Below are 18,691 nucleotides of genomic sequence, written 5' to 3' on the forward strand. Positions count from 1 at the left end.
ATAATTTGCATATATAGTAGATATATAATTAATGAAGTATTAGAATAGTAAAAAATGAAAAATTTTATACAGGCCAGTCATGGATAACTTTAGTTTCTATCTTATACATACAATGATAAGCTATTACTACCTCTACAACTTATCTCAGATTATCACGCACAGTTACTATGAAATTATTTATACTTAAAAGGTAGTGATGATAGGTGGTTGAAAAGTAGAATGCTTTTTGGGACAAATGATTTCCTATCAGTGCATTGCATGGACAAAACTAATCTTTTACCTGACCTTAGACATATATAGCAGTTCTGTATGGGATGAGTTTCATCTTTCATTATCTTTTCTACTTGTCGTGTATGAGGGCAGGTCAAGACTAACTGGCAAGTCTAATATGGGGTTTATCGGCAAGATTGCACTTCCCTGCTCACATACAGGGTGCGGCAGAAATAACTCCCACATTTCAAAGGTTGATTGAAAAAAAACTGTTTGGGTATCACCAAAGACATTGCATTTCCCAAATGTATACATACAAACATTTTTTTTGCATTAGGTTTTGTAAATCATATCGTGCAAATGGTAACCTTGATGTGCGATATACATTTGGAGCCTTTATTTAAAGTTTTCCATCACTCACTAGCATGTCGGGCGAGATTCCCTCAATTGCATCTTGAATGGTCTCTTTTAGTTGGTCCAAAGACCGAGGATGTTATTTGAAAACCTCCGCCTTGAGGTATCCCCACAGAAAAAAGTCACAGGGACTTAAATCTGGCGAGATTGGTGGCCACAGAACTGCCTCGTGTAAGGACACCACTCGACCCGGGAACATTTCCTGCAAAATTCCGCGAGGGCAACATGCTGTATGGGCCGTGGCTCCGTCCTGTTGGAACCAGAAGTCCTCTAGGTTGTGTTCCTCCCTATACTGTTCGATTTTCGGCCGTAGAAAATTCTCCAACATGTCGCAGTATCAGTTGGAATTGATAGTAACTGTGACTCCACCTTCTTAAAAAAAAGTAGGGCCCAATGATGCCTATAGACGACACAGCACACCAGACGGTCACCTTTGGGTTGTGAAGAAGTCGTGCATGGAGTTCTCAAGGGTTTTCGGCAGCCCAGTAGTGGAAATTTTGTTTGTTCACTGTGCCAGAAAAGTTGGAAATGGGCTTCATCGCTACTCCACAGAATGGCATGGGGGGCACTGTTGTGAGGATAGCATTGCAGCACTCCATGCGTCTTTCCTAGTCTGCTGGAGACAATTCCTGACCAATCATAATCTTGTATGGGTGTAAATCAAGGTCAGTATGCAAGATTTGTTTCTCAGTTCTTTCTGAAATCCGAAGAGCTAAGGCATGTTTCCGTGCTGAACGCCTTGGAGACAGCTCAATCGAATCCCTTACTGCAGCGATGTTTTCGGGTGTTCTCACGCATTTGGGACGTCCGGGTGGTTTTCTCTTCAGTGCAGATCCTGTTTTCCTTACTCTTTGTGCCCACAGCAAAATTGATTTCCGGTCTGGAACAGTTTCATTAGCTCGTAAACCGAACTGCCTGCAAAAAGCTCTCTGCATTGAAATGACAGATTCACCATTTTTGAAGAAGTGCTCCACAGCAATAACTTACTCCCAGTGAGATCTAATAGCACTAGTTCAGGAGGTGCTGTGAACCTTCCATTAAAGCTAGTTGTGATCTCGTTGAATGTTTCCCTTTGTGTCTCAACTCAAGGGGGTAGTCACAGCCTACCCTCTAAAGACAGCTCTCCTTCTTCACACAAAACTACATGCACTTACCACACATACACCCTTCACTCCAAATCAAAGTTTAAAAGAAAAATGGGACCCGAAATAAACAACGCCTCGGAGTCCCCTCTGGGAGGGACCAAAATGTCCCCAGGTCGGACACCTCTCCTGTTGAAGACCACAAATGCCTTGACACCTCCCTCAACTTTTCTACATTAACTTCTGCAGCATTCGCAGTCTTAGATCTAATTTTCAATCTGTGGAACACCACCTCTCCTCTACTAAACCTCATCTTCTTTTCCTCACCGAAACACAGCTGTCTGAGGCAACTGACAGTAGCCCTTCTCTGTTCCCTCCTACTTTCTCTATTCTCATTTTCATTCCAAAGCTGGATGTTGCGTCTATGTACGCAACGACTTAACTTGCTCTCGTGCCCACGCTCTTGAGTCTTCCGAATTTTCCACCATCTGGCTACGACTTAACAGTCACTCTCAAACTAAATTCATCTGTGCTGTTTATCTCTCCCTAACTCTTCTGACTATAGTAATTTCTTCGACTACTTAACTTCTAAAGTGGAGCACATTCTGTCCCTCTACCCTTTCGCTGAGATTTCCATTCTTGGAGATTTCAATGTTCACCACCAGCTTTGGCTTTCCTCTCCCTTCACTGACCACCCTGGTGAACTAGCCTTCAACTTTGCTATCCTCCATGACCTAGAGCAACTGGTGCAACACCCTACTCGTATTCCTGACCGTCTTGGAGACACGCCCAACATTCTTGATCTCTTCCTCACCTCTAACCCTTCTGCTTATGCTGTCACCCTTTCATCTCCGTTGGGCTCCTCCGATCACAATCTCATTTCTGTATCTTGTCCTATTTTTCCAATCCCTCCGCAGGATCCCCCAAAGCGAAGGTGCCTCTGCCAGTTGGGGGGACCTGAGGAGGTATTATGCTGATTTTCCCTGGAATGATTATTGCTTCCGTGTCAGAGACCCATCTCTTTGTGCTGAACGCATAACAGAGGTGTTAGTATCTGGCATGGAGGCGTACATTCCTCATTCTTTTTCTCAACCTAAACCTTCTAAACCTTGGTTTAACTCAGCCTGTTCTCGTGCTATACATGATAGAGAGGTTGCCCACAAAAGGTACTTGAGCCTTCCATCTCCTGAATCTCATGCACTTTATATCTCTGCCCGGAATCATGCCAAGTCTGTTCTTCAACTTGCCAAACACTCTTTCATAAATAGGAAATGTCAAAATCTTTCAAACTCAAACTCTCCTCGTGACTTCTGGCATCTAGCCAAAAACATCTCAAATAACTTCACTTCTTCATCTTTCCTCCTTTATTTCATCCTGATGGCACCACTGCCATCTCTTCTGTCTCTAAAGCTGAACTCTTTTCTCAAACCTTTGCTCACAACTCCACCTTGGACGATTCTGGGCTTGTCCTCCTCTCCTCCTCCCTCTGACTATTTCATGTCTACAATCAAAATTCTTCGTAATGATGTTTTCCATGCCCTTGCTGGCCTAAACCCTCGGAAGGCTTATGGACCTGATGGGGTCCCTCCTATTGTTCTCAAAAACTGTGCTTCTGTGCTTGCACCTTGCCTGGCCAAACTCTTCCAACTTTGTCTATCGACTTCTACCTTTCCTTCCTGCTGGAAGTTCGCCTACATTCAGCCTGTTCCTAAAAGGGTGACCGTTCTAACCCCTCAAACTACCGTCCTATAGCTTTAATCTCTTGCTTGTCTAAAGTTTTTGAATCTATCCTGAATAGGAAGATTCTCAAACATCTGTCACTTCACAATCTTCTGTCTGATCGCCAGTATGGCTTCCGTCAAGGTCGCTCTACTGGTGATCTTCTGGCTTTCCTTACTGAGTCTTGGTCATCCTCTTTTAGAGATTTCGGTGAAACTTTTGCTGTTGCGTTAGACATATCAAAAGCTTTTGATAGAGTCTGGCATAAAGCTTTGATTTCAAAACTGCCCTCTTACGGCTTCTATCCTTCTCTCTGCAACTTTATCTCAAGTTTCCTTTCCGACCGCTCTATTGCTGCTGTGGTAGACGGCTACTGTTCTTCTCCTAAACCTATTAATAGTGGTGTTCCTCAGGGTTCTGTCCTGTCACCCACTCTCTTTCTATTATTCATTAATGACCTTCTTAACCAAACTTCTTGCCCTATCCACTCCTACGCTGATGATACCACCCTACATCTTTCCACGTTCTTTCAGAGACGTCCAACCCTTCAGGAAATCAACAGATCACGCGGGGACGCCACGGAACGCCTGACTTCCGATCTTTCTAAGATTTCCGATTGGGGCAGAGAAAATCTAGTAGTTTTCAATGCCTCAAAACTCAATTCCTCCATCTATCAACTCGACACAACCTTCCAGACAACTATCCCTCTTCTTCAATGACACTCAACTGTCTCCTCTTCCACAATGAATATCCTCGGTCTGTCCTTTGCTCATAATCTTAACTGGAAACTTCACATCTCATCTCTTGCTAAAACAGCTTCTATGAAATTAGGTGTTCTGAGGCGTCTCCGACAGTTTTCTCGCCCTCCAACTGCTTACTCTGTATAAGGGCCTTATCCGTCCCTGTATGGAGTACTCTTCGCATGTTTGGGGGTTCCAGTCACACAGCTTTGCTTGATAGGGTGGAATCGAAAGCTCTTCGTCTCATCAACTCCCTCCTCTGACTAACTGTCTTCAGTCTCTTTCTCACCGCCGAAATGTTGCATCCCTTTCTATATTTTATCGCTATTTTCATGGTAACTGTTCTACTGATCTTGCTAACTGCATGCCTCCCTCCTCCTGCGGCCACGCTGCACAAGGCTTTCTTCTTTCTCTCATCCCTATTCTGTCCAACTCTAATGCAAGAGTTAACCAGTACGCTCAATCATTCATCCCTTTCACTGGTAAACTCTGGAACTCCCTCCCTGCATCTGTATTTCCGAATTCCTACAACTTGTCTTCTTTTAAGAGGGAGGTATCGAGGCATTTGCTCCCCTAATTCTGGCTGACTGTTTTGGCACTTTTTGAACTCTTTGGAGAGCCAGCGCTCAAGTGGGCCTTTTTCTAACTTTTTTTTTTTTTTTTTTTTTTTTTTTCCTTGGCTGGCCCTCTTCCCTACGTAAAAAATTTTTTCCCCCTTGGCTGGCCCTCTTCCCTACGTAAAAAAAAGAAAAAAAGAAGAAGCAAAGCCATGATGCCCTCCCGACCATGGCATAGTGTCGACTGAAAACTATACTTTATAATCTAGCTAATGGAACCATCGGCAACTCTGTGGGGAGACTTTTTTTTTTTTTTTATAGAAAACTTGCCTTGATTTTTACCTCAATAATGATTTTAAACAAAAGTTAAAATGATTTCAGAAATAATTTTGGAAGCATCAATTTATATAGAAACAAAGGGAGAGAAAGAACAACTCAGACAGAAGGGGAGGAGTTGAAGCAGAATCAGAGAAAGAAGACAAGCAGATGTGGCATTAATGGGGAATCCTGGTGAAGCCTAAGGCCACACCTAAATGGCCAGTTTGCATTTGTCTGTGTATCAAGTTAGTTGTTCTTGCTTAAATTAATATAATTTTTCTGGTTATTTTTGTGCTTAAAAGATTTTTATTACTCTACTAAAATAAGGTGGGTTAAATGTTCAAAATATCTTTTTATGTTAATAGAAAACAAATTACAAAAAAAAAAAAAATAATAATGATAATAAATAAAAAAAAAAAAGGAAAACATGGGCAATTAAGGGTCAGTCTCAGACGAATCTTTATATGTAATGGACAATTTGCAGTAAGTAACGGACATTCACTCACTCCAAAAGTGTCTGTTATGTCGAGGTACCACTCCTGTTCTTTTGGATTTAACTATTTTCTTATATATAAATTGAGTTCGCTTAACAAAGTGTTTTTTAGGAATGTAACCCCTTTGTTAAGCGGGGGTTGCCTGTATATTATATACCATGTATCAATTAAGGCATAATAAAGTGTATCAAGTGTTTAAAAGGAAACGTTCGTTGTAGCGAAATTTCCTTGTGTGAACGTTCGTTAACCAGGGTTTGCCTGTACACTCGACCCTCGAAACAACGGACCTCCTATCAACGGATTTCGGAAACTACGGACAAATTCTGGAGTCTGGTTTAATCTACGGACAAATTTTAAAATGCGCGCGATTGTCCGTTCCCAGCAAATTATTGTCCGGTAGGTGGCGGGTCGGTCGCGTCATCAGCTGTTGGCCGCCATGTTTAATCTTCAGTCCGTGCGTTTTCAAACAACAGCGAACATTGTCCAGTGCTTACCACGGCTTTTTTATGCATTTGTACCCTTCCCACGAGTGCTTAACCTATTCAAAATGCCTCCTAAACCTAGTAAACCAGTCAAGCGTAATCGAAAGGCTCTTCCAGTGCCTGCTAAGCTTGAACTAATACAAAAATTTGAAAATTTTACGTATTTTACGTACTTTTGCAATTTACGGACAGGGTCGTGCACGCATTTGTCCGTTGTTTCGAAGGTCGAGTGTACTTACATTATAAAATAAACCCCTCACAAATTAGATTATTGTTTACCATTTTCTGAAGAGTACAAATGAGAAGAAACATTAATTTTCATGGTAAACAAATCTATTTATTCCATAAAAAAAAAATTGCCAGCAGATTGTATTGGTACCTATCCTGGTATAGGTAAATCAAACACCTTTGTAATAATGATGAAAGTCAAGTAAGGTATTGTATCATATACAATGTACATTCTGAAGGATTTCTTCAGTATCCAGAAAAAAGAAACATCACCTTAGCAGAACACAGCCATGGCGCAGTATGTGCATGTTCGAATATTTCTTAAACACGAGGATGCAAAATACATGTCCTTGTGTTGAAGGGATTAAGTACAAAAACTTCACTATTTTTCTCTTTTTAAGCTATCCTTCAGAGGAGTGATATGAAAGGATTAACCACAGTGAACTTCAGGTTTGTTCTCAGAAGTGTAATTGGAGGTTATATTTTGATGGTCATTTAGTCCCTGCCTATGCCTAAGGTCAGGAATCTAAGAAATCACTTTCATGTCCTGGGGATGACTGATCTATTACAACTTTCAGGCATTTTGTTCCCAAATGTTTATAAAATTGAGTTAGCTCCCTGATTATTACTGGAGTTTGAGAGAGAACTGTGGCATTAGGTTGATTGGCTATGAGCTAGATCATGGGAATATTCAGGCATAGCATAACTGAATGAAAAGCACTCATAGATCTATAAATACTATGCTTGTTCATTTGCATTTGTATAACAGCTGTATATACTTTTTCTAAGAGACGGGACGTATAAGAAGCATAGACTAGTTCTCTTGTTGGGACTTGATGAAGAGAAACCCTAATGTGCTTGTGAAATTGTTCCTTGTGGAAAGTTAGTCTGCCACATTATTCTGTTCCACCAGTCGGTAAATGGGCTAAGAAAATAATTTTTGTTTCATTTGTATGGTGAAGAGTATTCCTTTTTCCATAGAGGCAAGAAACTTGAAAATTTATGTTGACCTTTTCTAAGCTATTCCTTTTAATGGAATCCTAACCTTGTATTTTGATACTATGATTTTTTGTTTTTGTTTTTCCCATTCAGATCTCCTCCAGTTGCTGATGATGCAGAAACAGAAGGTGCCACTGTACTTGAAGGGGAGTGTGGGAAAGATCCTGAGCTTAGCGATGCCCAGCTCAGTCGCCCCCTCCCACCTTCTGGCTCCACCATTCAAACCAAGGTTGTGGTCATTAATGGTCACATTGGAACAGCACAAACTAAACCTCTGCCAAATGCAGCTCCTAAGCGGACTGTTTGCACACGAAGCCAGGCACTAAAGGAATTGCAGCTTCAGTCATCCACTGCTGCTCTTAGTAATGGTGTTAAATCCTCCAACTCTTCAAGTAGTAACTTATCCTCTCAATGTTCTGTTAGTATTGCCACACCCTCTGCCAGTTCTGAAATGCCTACAACAGTGTCAACCCCCACCACTCCTACCTCATCCACTTCACTGGCAACAGATGATTGCTCTAGCCCTCATACAGGACCACCAACTCCCCACAAAATCCAGGCCCTAAATGAGGAAAAATTACGGCTTGACTCACCACTTTCACCCACCTCAGCTCTTTCAAAACTCAAGTTGTCACTCACGCCAAAGAAACTTAAGTTCAATGATAAAACAACCAAGACAAGAAGAAAGTAAGTATGAATATAGATTTTTTTAATGGCTACAACCATAATAAATTTCTTACTTTTAATATTTGGTACATTTAAAAATCAAGAAATTTTTATTACTGCAACTTCTTTCTACAGGCTTCCTACGCAAAATGTTACCCGAGGAACTTCACAGCCCAAGACAGAAAAAGTATCAAAAGTAAATAGCCCAGCACAAATGTCAAATGGGGAAACTAAGCCCACTCAACGAAATACTCAGATGAGTGAATTCTTTCCCATACGTAGATCAGAACGAAAGCCAAAGACAACACTTTTACAAGAACGTCAAAAGGAAATTGAAGAAAGGATATGTAGTGGCAAAGAAGAAGGTTTGATGGTATGTACTCTAATGACTCAGTATTACAGACTTTTAGCTTAGACATGTTTGGTGTCTTCCAAGTTTATGAGTATTGGAAGCAGTAAAAGCTTACTAGCATAAGAAATTGGTAAGCTGTATAAATCTGTTTTCATGATATGTATCACAGCTATTTTTGTAGGATGGAGAAGGTAGTAGACACCTGTTGAAATGGTGGTTTACTTCCAAGGTCTAAAAGCACAAGCTCTGGTCTAATAAACGTTTTCAGAGGATGCAGTGAACTTACCTTTAAAGCTAGCTGTGACCTTGCTGAACGTTTCCTTTGTGTCTCAACTCAAGGGGGCAGTCACAGCCTGCTCTCTAAAGATAACTCTCCTCCTTCACACAAAACTACATGCATTTAATGACACACACATCCTTTTTCAAATTTCAAATTAAAATGATGACTCCTACCTAGATCAGCCTTGGATTCTCAAGATTTTCTTCTTACTTTGTTACACTCATATTGCTCGTCCCAAGATAACTGGGAGTATCTTGGTTACCATGTTGCAAAATATTTCCTTTGGAAAGTCGATAATTTCCTTCTAAACTATGGTTCAGAATAGAAATATTTTCTTCAAATATATACATAATGAATTTTCATTCAACCAATAACGACTTCCATATATTCCTCATCAAGGGAAGTGCACCAGCATCCACACAGGTTTCAGGGACCAACACTTTTCCATTCCAGTCTTGTCTGCACCTTTATTGTCACATACATAAGGTAAATACTAAAGAGAAATTTTTCAAGGTTGATCACTCCATACCTTACGATTTATGCTTTATACCAAATATAGCAGTGTTCTCATTCCATCACCACAAAGGAAAACACAATGTACTTTACTTGAATTGTCAATATCAACCCTTAACATACAGGACAATAGAGCCATAAATACGATATTCTAGACAGCTTTTTTTGGAGTCAATTCAGGCAAGACTGGCTAAAATGCTATTCACATAGTTGTACCTAAAATTAATTAGTTTCTTGCTTCCAGCAGTTTATGGAGCAGTTTTTTTTAGGGTTTTACAAATACATAATTTAATACATAAATACATACACATGTATACATTATAGGAAAAATACAACCCTGCCAGTCAAATACAAGTCCATCACTATGATTTGAAGTTGAATATTCATTGATGATGATAATGATATATATATATATATATATATATATATATATATATATATATATATATATATATATATATATATATATATATATATATATATATATATATATATATATATATATATATATATATATATATATATATATATATATATATATATATATATATATATATATATATATATATATATATATATATGTGTGTGTGTGTGTGTGTGTGTGTGTGTGTGTGTGTGTGTGTGTGTGTGTGTGTGTACCGTATTTTTGACTTACAAGACGCACTTTTTTTCCTAAAAAATACCCTGAAAAATACTAGTGCGTCTTCCAAGATGAATGTTGTATTGTAAGGCAGCATCAAACCTCAAGTGAGCTTGGACACTTGACAGATAGCGACCTGGATTTGTATGTTGAGTCATCACATTATGATGTTAGCTTAAGTACCATTTAATTTGGCCTTTTATATTATGTAAACTCAGTACTTAGGTGTTACAAGTATTTACAATACCATAATCCTTCCTGCAGTCTCCAGCGTGTGGAGAAAACGGGCCGCTCCCTCGTCTCATTGCAACACACATACATGCACACGAACGCATACACATCATGCCAGGTGCCTTTATACCTTTATTAATAGAACATCCAAGTGGCTTACTCATTCAAGCAAGAGTCAAAACTCCACTTGTGAATTGTATTCATATTGATAAAGCCTATGAAGCACGACTGCAAAATAAAATAAATACAAACTGCAGCACTGACATGTTCGGTTTGGGCGATCGGACAAGTGATTCCGTAATGTAAACAACAGGTCCAAAACATGCCGTCACCCGCCACTAAATCAAGAGATGGACTGTTTCACTGTGTATATGTATTTACCTATGGTGTTTTTAATTACATAGTTTTAAATTTGTGGTGAGTGCTCCAACAAATTTGTAATGAGTGGTGAAACAATAGTGTCTTGCAGACTCCTTGCTTCTTATGTTTTTGTGTTCAGTGGTCGGGTATATGGTGAATGCATTCTTGTATGAGAATGACTTTTTTTTCTTAGAAATTTCTTTCAAATATTAGAGTGCGTCTTCCAAGATGCAGCGTCTTGCAAGCCGTAAAATATGGTATATACGGTACAGGAGAGAGAAGACCCACAAAAGGATGGTTATCTTCATTATATCCACTTCACAACGTTTCGGGAAAGTAGTGTGAAGTGGATATAATGAAGATAACCATCCTTTGTGGGTCTTCTCCTGTACCGTACGCTTATAGACACCCTGTTTTTAAGTTATATATATATATATATATATATATATATATATATATATATATATATATATATATATATATATATATATATATATAGTCGATTTTGTACGTAACTCGAGTTTTTGTACTTTCAAGGCATATTATCGAGTTTTCAACCAATAATTTTTTATGGTTATTCAGGTAAGTAAAAGGTTATATTGTTATATTGGTACATTATTTACAACTATGTAGGAATATGAAACACAAGCTTGTTTTTTGTTGTTGATTAGGGCCGCGAACGCGAAGGACTGCATGTTGCCAGAGGGGTGGACGCCTGAGGCCGCCAGGAGGGTGGGCAGGTCGAATGTTGTGACGCCCAGGGCGGACAGCTGGGAGCATAGTGCAGTGCGGTGGGAGTAGAAGCGTGGGCAGCGGGGCAGGAAATGCAATAGGAAGGGGCAATAGGGATCAGCAGACAGGCGCAGACGGTGCAAGTCAGTTGCAAGTGTCGTGTGGCCCAGGCGAAGGCTCCGGAGTTGTTATTGTTGTGATAGGTGTGTGAGCCCTCAAGGTCGTCAACTTCCCCGTTGTCATGGTAACGGGCTTCCCATTTTCTTCTTCACTCCCTCACACACAGCTGCTGCCTCCCTTCTCATGTCTTAATTATGTCCACTTTTTCTTGTAGCGTAATGGTTTGCCTTTTCTTAGCATCACTGCTATCACTCAGGAGTTTTCTTTTTGGTGCCATTGAGCAAGATACTAAGATAGATGTAGGAACACTCTTGCCAGGGGCGACGGTGTGGTGGAACTGAGGTACGTAGAGTGTTATTGTATTCAAGCGTGAGGTGGGCGGTGTGGCGGATAACCACTATAGTCCGACATAAATATAAAGGCCACTGAGGGGGGAGACCTATCAGGAATTCCCTGGTTGCGGCGTCGCCAAACGTCGCAGCCCCAATTATAGGATTAACACTGAAGTGTGGAGAAACGCCCATCTCTCTCTCTCTCTCTCTCTCTCTCTCTCTCTCTCTCTCTCTCTCTCTCTCTCTCTCTCTCTCTCTCTCTCTCTCTCTCTCTCTCTCTCTCTCTCTCTCTCTCTCTCTCTCTCTCTCTCTCTCTAATAGACAAGTAGACGTGCATCTTTTTGTTGTTTTATTTTATTCTTTTCCACACCACACCCAGAGTTAAGGTGTGTTTTTTTTTTTTTTTTTTTTTTTTTTTTTTTTTTTTTTGTAGAGGTTTTACCCTGTAGGCATAATCCTCTCTCAGCTATTTAATCAGACAGTTCTTCGTCAGAAGTGTCCTCCACATTGATAATAAAAGAATCCTCTAAGCAGAACTTGTTGACGCTGTAAATAATCAATTTCTCTTGACATTGAAGGTTGCGAGGGTGAGTAGCGCGGACGAGATATTCACCTTCCATATGTATGTAAGTAACTTTATAATGTTGATCTTAAATTTATGAAGGGAGGGAGAGTGGAGCAGAAAATACGCTAGCTGGCAACATGTGGAATGTAAACAAAGGGCGCATCATTGTACCGCATACAAAAAGTATGTACCACATTTCCACAATACTTTCCATTTGATCCATTGCAGAGTCATGAGTTCAGGTGGTTCTTTTAGCTTGCAAGGAAGATATGATCTCACCAACCTTTTTGATAGAGTCTGCTGACTTGAAAATGGTAGACAGTAGATGGAGTCAAGCCATGGTGGGAAGCAATGCTATTAGTTTTCTCGCTTCTCGTGTCTGTGAATAATATCCAGCTTCACTTCGAAAGAAAGAGACGGCACTCTCCCCGAGAAACCGTCCCACGCGCTCGCCTTGATTCCCGGCTCCCACTTCACAGCTCTCCACCCAGCTGAGTTGATGTCACATATATGAAGCAACGCTATTGGTCAGAGAGAGAGAGAGAGAAAAAAAAAAAACATATGGTAACGAATAAGGCAGCGTTTCTCAACCTTTTTATCTGTGTAATCCTTACAATACATGACATGTCTCAAGGAACCCCTGCGCAAAAACAAAATTATATACCATATGTTTCTCATTTTATGTGATGTCAAATCAGCTAGGTAGAGGAGCTGCGAAGGGGGAACCGGGAATCGAGGTGTGCGCGCGGGACGGTTTCTCGTGGACAGTGCCTAAGAGACTTCCTGGTCTTCTTAGCAACGCTAGGCGACATTGCATGGCGTTTTGGTGGCATGTTGAGCAAGGGAAGACGAGCTGCTGCTGACGGTGTTATTGTTTTGAACTAGGTGCGTGTGTTGTCCACAAGAGGCGCTGGTGTATTGAAAAGCCTGTCAGCTTGCGTGATATGGCGTGGCTTTCAAACTTGGAAAAAAATTACCTGGATGAAACTTCGTTAAAGCGAGTTTGGTGTTCGTTAAACAAGCAGATGGTAGTAAATGGAAACCTTCGCTGTGGTGAAATTTTGTTATGTGAACCTTCGTTAAGCGGGGGTTGTCTGTATGTATGTATATATATATATATATATACAGATAACTCAATTTACGCGATAGATGCAATCCTAGAGGCATCGCGTATATCAAAATTCGCGTAAAACAAACTTGTAATTCTCATAAGAAACAATAGATAACAGGGGGGATGTGGGATGTGGTCCAAAAAAAATTTTACAAAATACTCTATTTGGCTAAATTAACATGTTTTTATTATTTACCATTCTAAATACTAGAAGTGTATTTAAAGTAAAGGGAAAAGCAAGAAATAATAAGAGAGTAAACACAACACTCACTGCATCACTGCCTTCACTCATACCACAGTCAGTCACCATCTTCCTCTGAGCTTTTCCACTTTATCAAAAATCCACTTATCAAAAATAACACCACAGTACAAAAGTAAACACTAATAACAAAAATAAACGCAGGACCCCAATGTCTTCTCCCATCACAAGCGTTTGCCATCGCTGTCCACTCTCTGGCGTGCAGTTTGAAATTGCGTCTGGCGCTCAGTTTGAAAATGTGTTTGGGTCAAATCGCGTATAAGCAAACCAGTCGCGCAAATTTAATTAATTATAATATTTTTTCGGTCGTGTATTAACAAAAACACGTAAATCAAGAATTATATATATATATATATATATATATATATATATATATATATATATATATATATATATATATATATATATATATATATATACACACACACACACACACACACACACACATATATATATATATATATATATATATACATATACATATACATATACAGTAAAGTCCCGGGTTACGTCGGTCTCGAGTTACGTCAAACTCATAGTTACGTCAGTCCACTATAAGGCAATTTAAGATTTAAAAAATTGAAAATTTATAAATCGTAAAGTGCGGGATTTATTGTTATTGTTGGTGGTTGCCCGCTACACCGCCTGCCTCACGCTTGAATACAATAACACCCTGCCTTAGTTCCACCAACCCGTCGCCCCTGGCAAGAGTGTTATCCTACTTCTGCGTTTACTGAATCAAGTTCTTAGTATCTTGCTCAATGGCACCAAAGAGAAAACTTCTTAGTGACAGCAGTGATGCTAAGAAAAGGAAAACCATTATGCTACAAGAAAAAAGAGGACATAATTAAAAGACATGAGAAGGGAGGCAGCAGCTGTGTGTGAGGGAGGGAAGAAGAAAATGGGGAGCCCGTTACCATGACAACGGGGAGGTTGACGACCTTGAGGGCTCACACACCCATCACAACAATAACAACTCCGGAGCCTTCGCCTGGGCCACACGACACTCGCAGCTGACTTGCACCGTCTGCACCTGTCTGCTGATCCCTATTGCCCTTTCCTATTGCATTTCCTGCCCCGCTGCCCACGCTTCTACTCCCACCGCACAGCACTACTCTCCCAGCTGTCCGCCCTGTGGGCGTCACAACATTCGACCTGCCCACCCTCCTGGCGGCCTCAGGCGTCCACCCCTCTCGGCAACCTGCAGTCCTTCGCGTTCGTGGCCCTAATCAACAACAAAAACAAGCTTGTGTTTCATATTCCTACATAGTTGTAAATAATATAACAATATAACCTTTAACTTACCTGAATGACCATAAACAATGATTGGTTGAAAACTCGATAATATGCTTTGAAATGTACGGAAACTCGAGTTACGTACAAAATCGACTTACGTCATGTTTCAGGAACGTAACTCTGACGTAAACCGAGACCTTACTGTATATATATATATATATATATATATATATATATATATATATATATATATATATATATATATATATATATATAGTGTTTAGGGAGCAGCGTGGTGACTTTACAAGTTCACTGTACTGTTGAAGCTCGATAACTCAGATCCCGATAACTCAGATTTCGCAATAAGTTGGGCTCTGACTTTTTTTTTTATTTTTTTTTTGGGCTATTGACATTAACAAAAATCTAATTCCAAATAAAAATTGCTTTTTTTTTTTTTTTTTTTTTTTTTTTTTTTTTTTTTTTTTTAGTTTGAATTGATACCAAACAAAAGTGGATTGGAGTTTATACCAATTTTGTGAAAATTTTTGAAGTGTCAAAAACCACTTTTCAAGATATTCGCTCCAAAAGATTTTTCATGATTTCATCCTTGTTTTGTTATTTGTATTCATCTAATTAACATGAAATTTTCACACAAGATTGTTTATACAATAGTGACTTCCTGGAGCTTGATAAGATGATAACGCATCAGATCCCCGCTTCTCTATTATTCACTCTTACTGAGGTTGGGAAGGCACCATCAGCAGCATCACAGCAATCTGCTCTTTTACTACTGAAGGGGACACACTCTGAGTCCTTATTAGTGTGTTGAAGTGAGATAATGATAGAGTGAAGTATGTGTTATTCGTCTGGTCCACCTTCATACAGGCAACCTCCTCCTTAACGAACGGGTTACGTTCCTAAAAAAAGAAAGTTCGTTGTGTGAATTTTCGTTAAGCGAATCAATTATGACAAGTTTGATCCCTGACTTGAACTTCCATTGCCAGTAAACAAAGAGAGAAGCGCATCAGCAGCAGGACGATTAGCACTGGCAGACTCACCTGTTGTCGGTACGTTGTGTAAACTAGCTTGCTTACGGAAGTGATCAAACCACCCCTTGCTTGCACCAAAGGGAGTCTTGGCTTTTTCCTCCTCAGGTAACTGTGCTTGGATATCTTCCCAGAGTGAGTGTGCCTTGGCAATGATGAGCGCTGTAGATACAGGCATGTGACAACATACCTGGTTGGTCGTTAATCCACATTTCCAGAAAGTTCTCCTCCATTTTATTCATTGCAGAGTCACAAGTTTGGCTAGTTTTTTTTAGGTTGCAAGGAAGATACGGTCTCACCAGCATTCTTAATAGACTCTGCTGACTTGAAAATAATAGAGACAGTAGATGAGTCAAGCCATGGTGGCTAGCAATGCTATTAGTTTTCTCACCTCATGTCTGTGAATGATATCCAGCTTCACTTTGAGAGTAAGAGACTTCCTTTTCTTCTTAGCAGTGCTAGGCGACATTGCAGGGCTGGTTGCAGGGCGTTTTGGTGGCATGTTGAGCGTGAGATGATAAGCTGGTACTGGACCCTGTTTTTGTTTTGAACTAAGAGTGGGGAAGGGTAGGGAAGTGAGTGGTGCGCGTGTTATCCACGAGAGGCGCTGGTGTATTCAAAAGCCTGTCGACGTGCGTGATATGGCAGGACTTTCAATCTTGGAAAAAATTAGCTGGATAAAATTTTGTTAAAGCGAGTTAGGTGTTTGTTATACAAGCAGATGGTAATAAAAGGAAATGTTCGTTGTAGAGAAATTACATTGTGTGAACATTCGTTAACCCGTACAGTGTCAGAGACGTACAAGATACGTCGGCTACTCTGAGCGAACTGGGCGTCAGAGATGTATGAGATACATCGGCGAGCTTCCTCGTGTTTTCGGAGGTATTGCGTCCTTAAAACCTACCATTATACTGCCATCATGCACTGTAGACATTGCTCATGCTGCCTCCTCGTCCCTGCTAACATGAATGCTTCCTGTATTTATTTATTACATATCTGAACTTTAGCAGTTTCTGCTGCCTTCAGCTCGGTATAGTGGGAAACTGACGCCTCAACTCCACTAATATGAACACAGCGTAATTTCCATTACTTACTATTTTGGATGCTTGGGTTTATGTTGAGAAAATGAATGTGGAATTTACGCCTCCATGCCAGACACTATCCGTTATGCGTTCAGCACACAGAAACACACGGAAACAGTAATAATTTAAGGGAAAATCAGCATAATACCTCCTCAGGTCCCTCCCAACCGGCAGAGGCAAAATTCCAAAGGCATCTCCACTTTCGGGGATCCTGAGCAAGGATTGGAGAAATAGGGCAAGATACATATATGAGATTGTGATCGGAGGAGGACAACGGAGAAGCTAGGGTAGCAACATAAACTGAATGATTAGAGGTGAGAAAAATATCAAGAATATTCGGCGTGTCTCCAAGATGGTCAGGGATACGAGTATGGTGTTGCACCAGTTGCTCTAGGTCAGTGGCCTTCAACCTTTTTTAATGTCATCCACCCCTAGTGGTGAGTAAGTAGAAGCTGTCCACCCCACCACGAAAAAGTCTCATTCAAAATCTCACGTTTTTAATATTTAAAATCTATGCTTCATATCTCATTTCTATGATTATGTAAACAGAAAAAAGCAGTTTCTCTTATTTTTTATTTAACTTTTACATATTTATCCATATATTTACACACCTCATCTCAAACTAAGAGGCTCAAAATACACAAGATAACATTGAGCATGCCATTTAAACGCATTTTCCTTCACTAAAGTAAAATTGCAGACAATGATTGCTATATTTGGTACGGTATTGATGAATAAAACAAACAGTTATCCTTTAAAAAAAATCTGTGGCTTGGCTGCTGTTGCAATGTCCTGGTCCCTCCCAGAAGGTGACTCCAAAGCTGGATTTGGAGTCACCATTTTTTTATTTTGAATTTTAGATGAAAGGTGTGTTTGTAGTAGGTGCATGTAGTTTTGTGTGAAGGAGAGATATCTTTAGAGGGCAGGCTGTGACTGCCCCTTGAGTTGTGAGACACAAAGGGAAACATTCAGAAAGATCACAACTAACTTTAATGGAAAGTTCACAGCACTCTCTGAACTAGTGCTATTAGACCGTGCTAGGAGTAAATTATCATTTCATTAGATGTTTACTACCTCTTCCTGATATACTACCTTAAATTCTTCCCAATTTTTAAATCCTCCTGTTTCTCTCCATCTATTCCATGCTGCTTCCTTTTTCATTTGCTAATTTACATTTTACGCTATACCAGCCCTCCTTTCTCTCCCCTTCACTCTATTTGATTTTGGGAACATATCTTTTAATCTTTTCATTATAAATATTCATCAATATATTCCATTTCCCTTGTACTTTATTTGCTATATATATTTGATTTCACTTGGCTTCTGCAAAGTATTCCCTTAACTTTGCAAAGTCTGCCTTCCCATAATTATATCTTCCATTTTTGTGAATTTCATTCTTATTTACTGCTGAGCCACTCACTATGCTGAATTCAATTAACAGATGGTCACTTTTCCTTATAGGGAACTGGTAATTTATTTCTTCAATGATTTCAATCTCTTTCATAAGCAATAGGTTGAGCCTTGATGCCTCCTCATTTCCTCCAACTCCTGTAGTTTCCCTGATCCACTGTGTCATTATTAAGTTTAGTAGTGTATATCACCATGACTCTTCTTGTGTGGTCCAGTTCTTGCAGTATACCCCCCCTGCAGTTGAAGTCACCCATAAGTGTTACATTCTTGCTTTCTTGCAATATTTTTTTCTAAATTACCTGTATCTCAACATTTCTTTACACTCTTCTTGATTCCATGTATTAGTTTTTGGTGGTAGCTACATATGCTATTGCAACATCTCTTTTTCCCATTCTCTCCTTTTATCTTTATTTTGATCACTTCTGCCGTACCTTCTTCCATCTCTACATTTTCCACTGCTATATTCTTCTTGGTCTGTAACTGTGCTGTTGATATTATACCATATATGTTTGT

At 39.8% G+C, this 18,691-nt stretch overlaps 1 protein-coding gene across 3 annotated transcripts in view; it reads left to right on the forward strand.

The window, feature by feature from the left end:
• LOC123512449 (N-lysine methyltransferase KMT5A-A-like) overlaps positions 1-18,691 on the forward strand; it is a 61,594-nt gene that overhangs the window by 34,120 nt on the left and 8,783 nt on the right. For all 3 annotated transcript variants that reach the window (XR_006677100.1, XR_006677101.1, XM_045268867.1), the window contains exons 3-4: positions 7,337-7,930; positions 8,045-8,282. Coding sequence is in view for 1 of the 3 variants with exons in the window: in XM_045268867.1 (XP_045124802.1) it covers positions 7,337-7,930; positions 8,045-8,282 (832 nt within the window). In the remaining 2 variants the exon portion in view is untranslated. The remainder of the gene's footprint in view (positions 1-7,336; positions 7,931-8,044; positions 8,283-18,691) is intronic.

This window comes from Portunus trituberculatus, chromosome 33, assembly GCF_017591435.1.
Source record: "Portunus trituberculatus isolate SZX2019 chromosome 33, ASM1759143v1, whole genome shotgun sequence".
Classification (NCBI taxonomy): Eukaryota; Metazoa; Arthropoda; class Malacostraca; order Decapoda; family Portunidae; genus Portunus; species Portunus trituberculatus.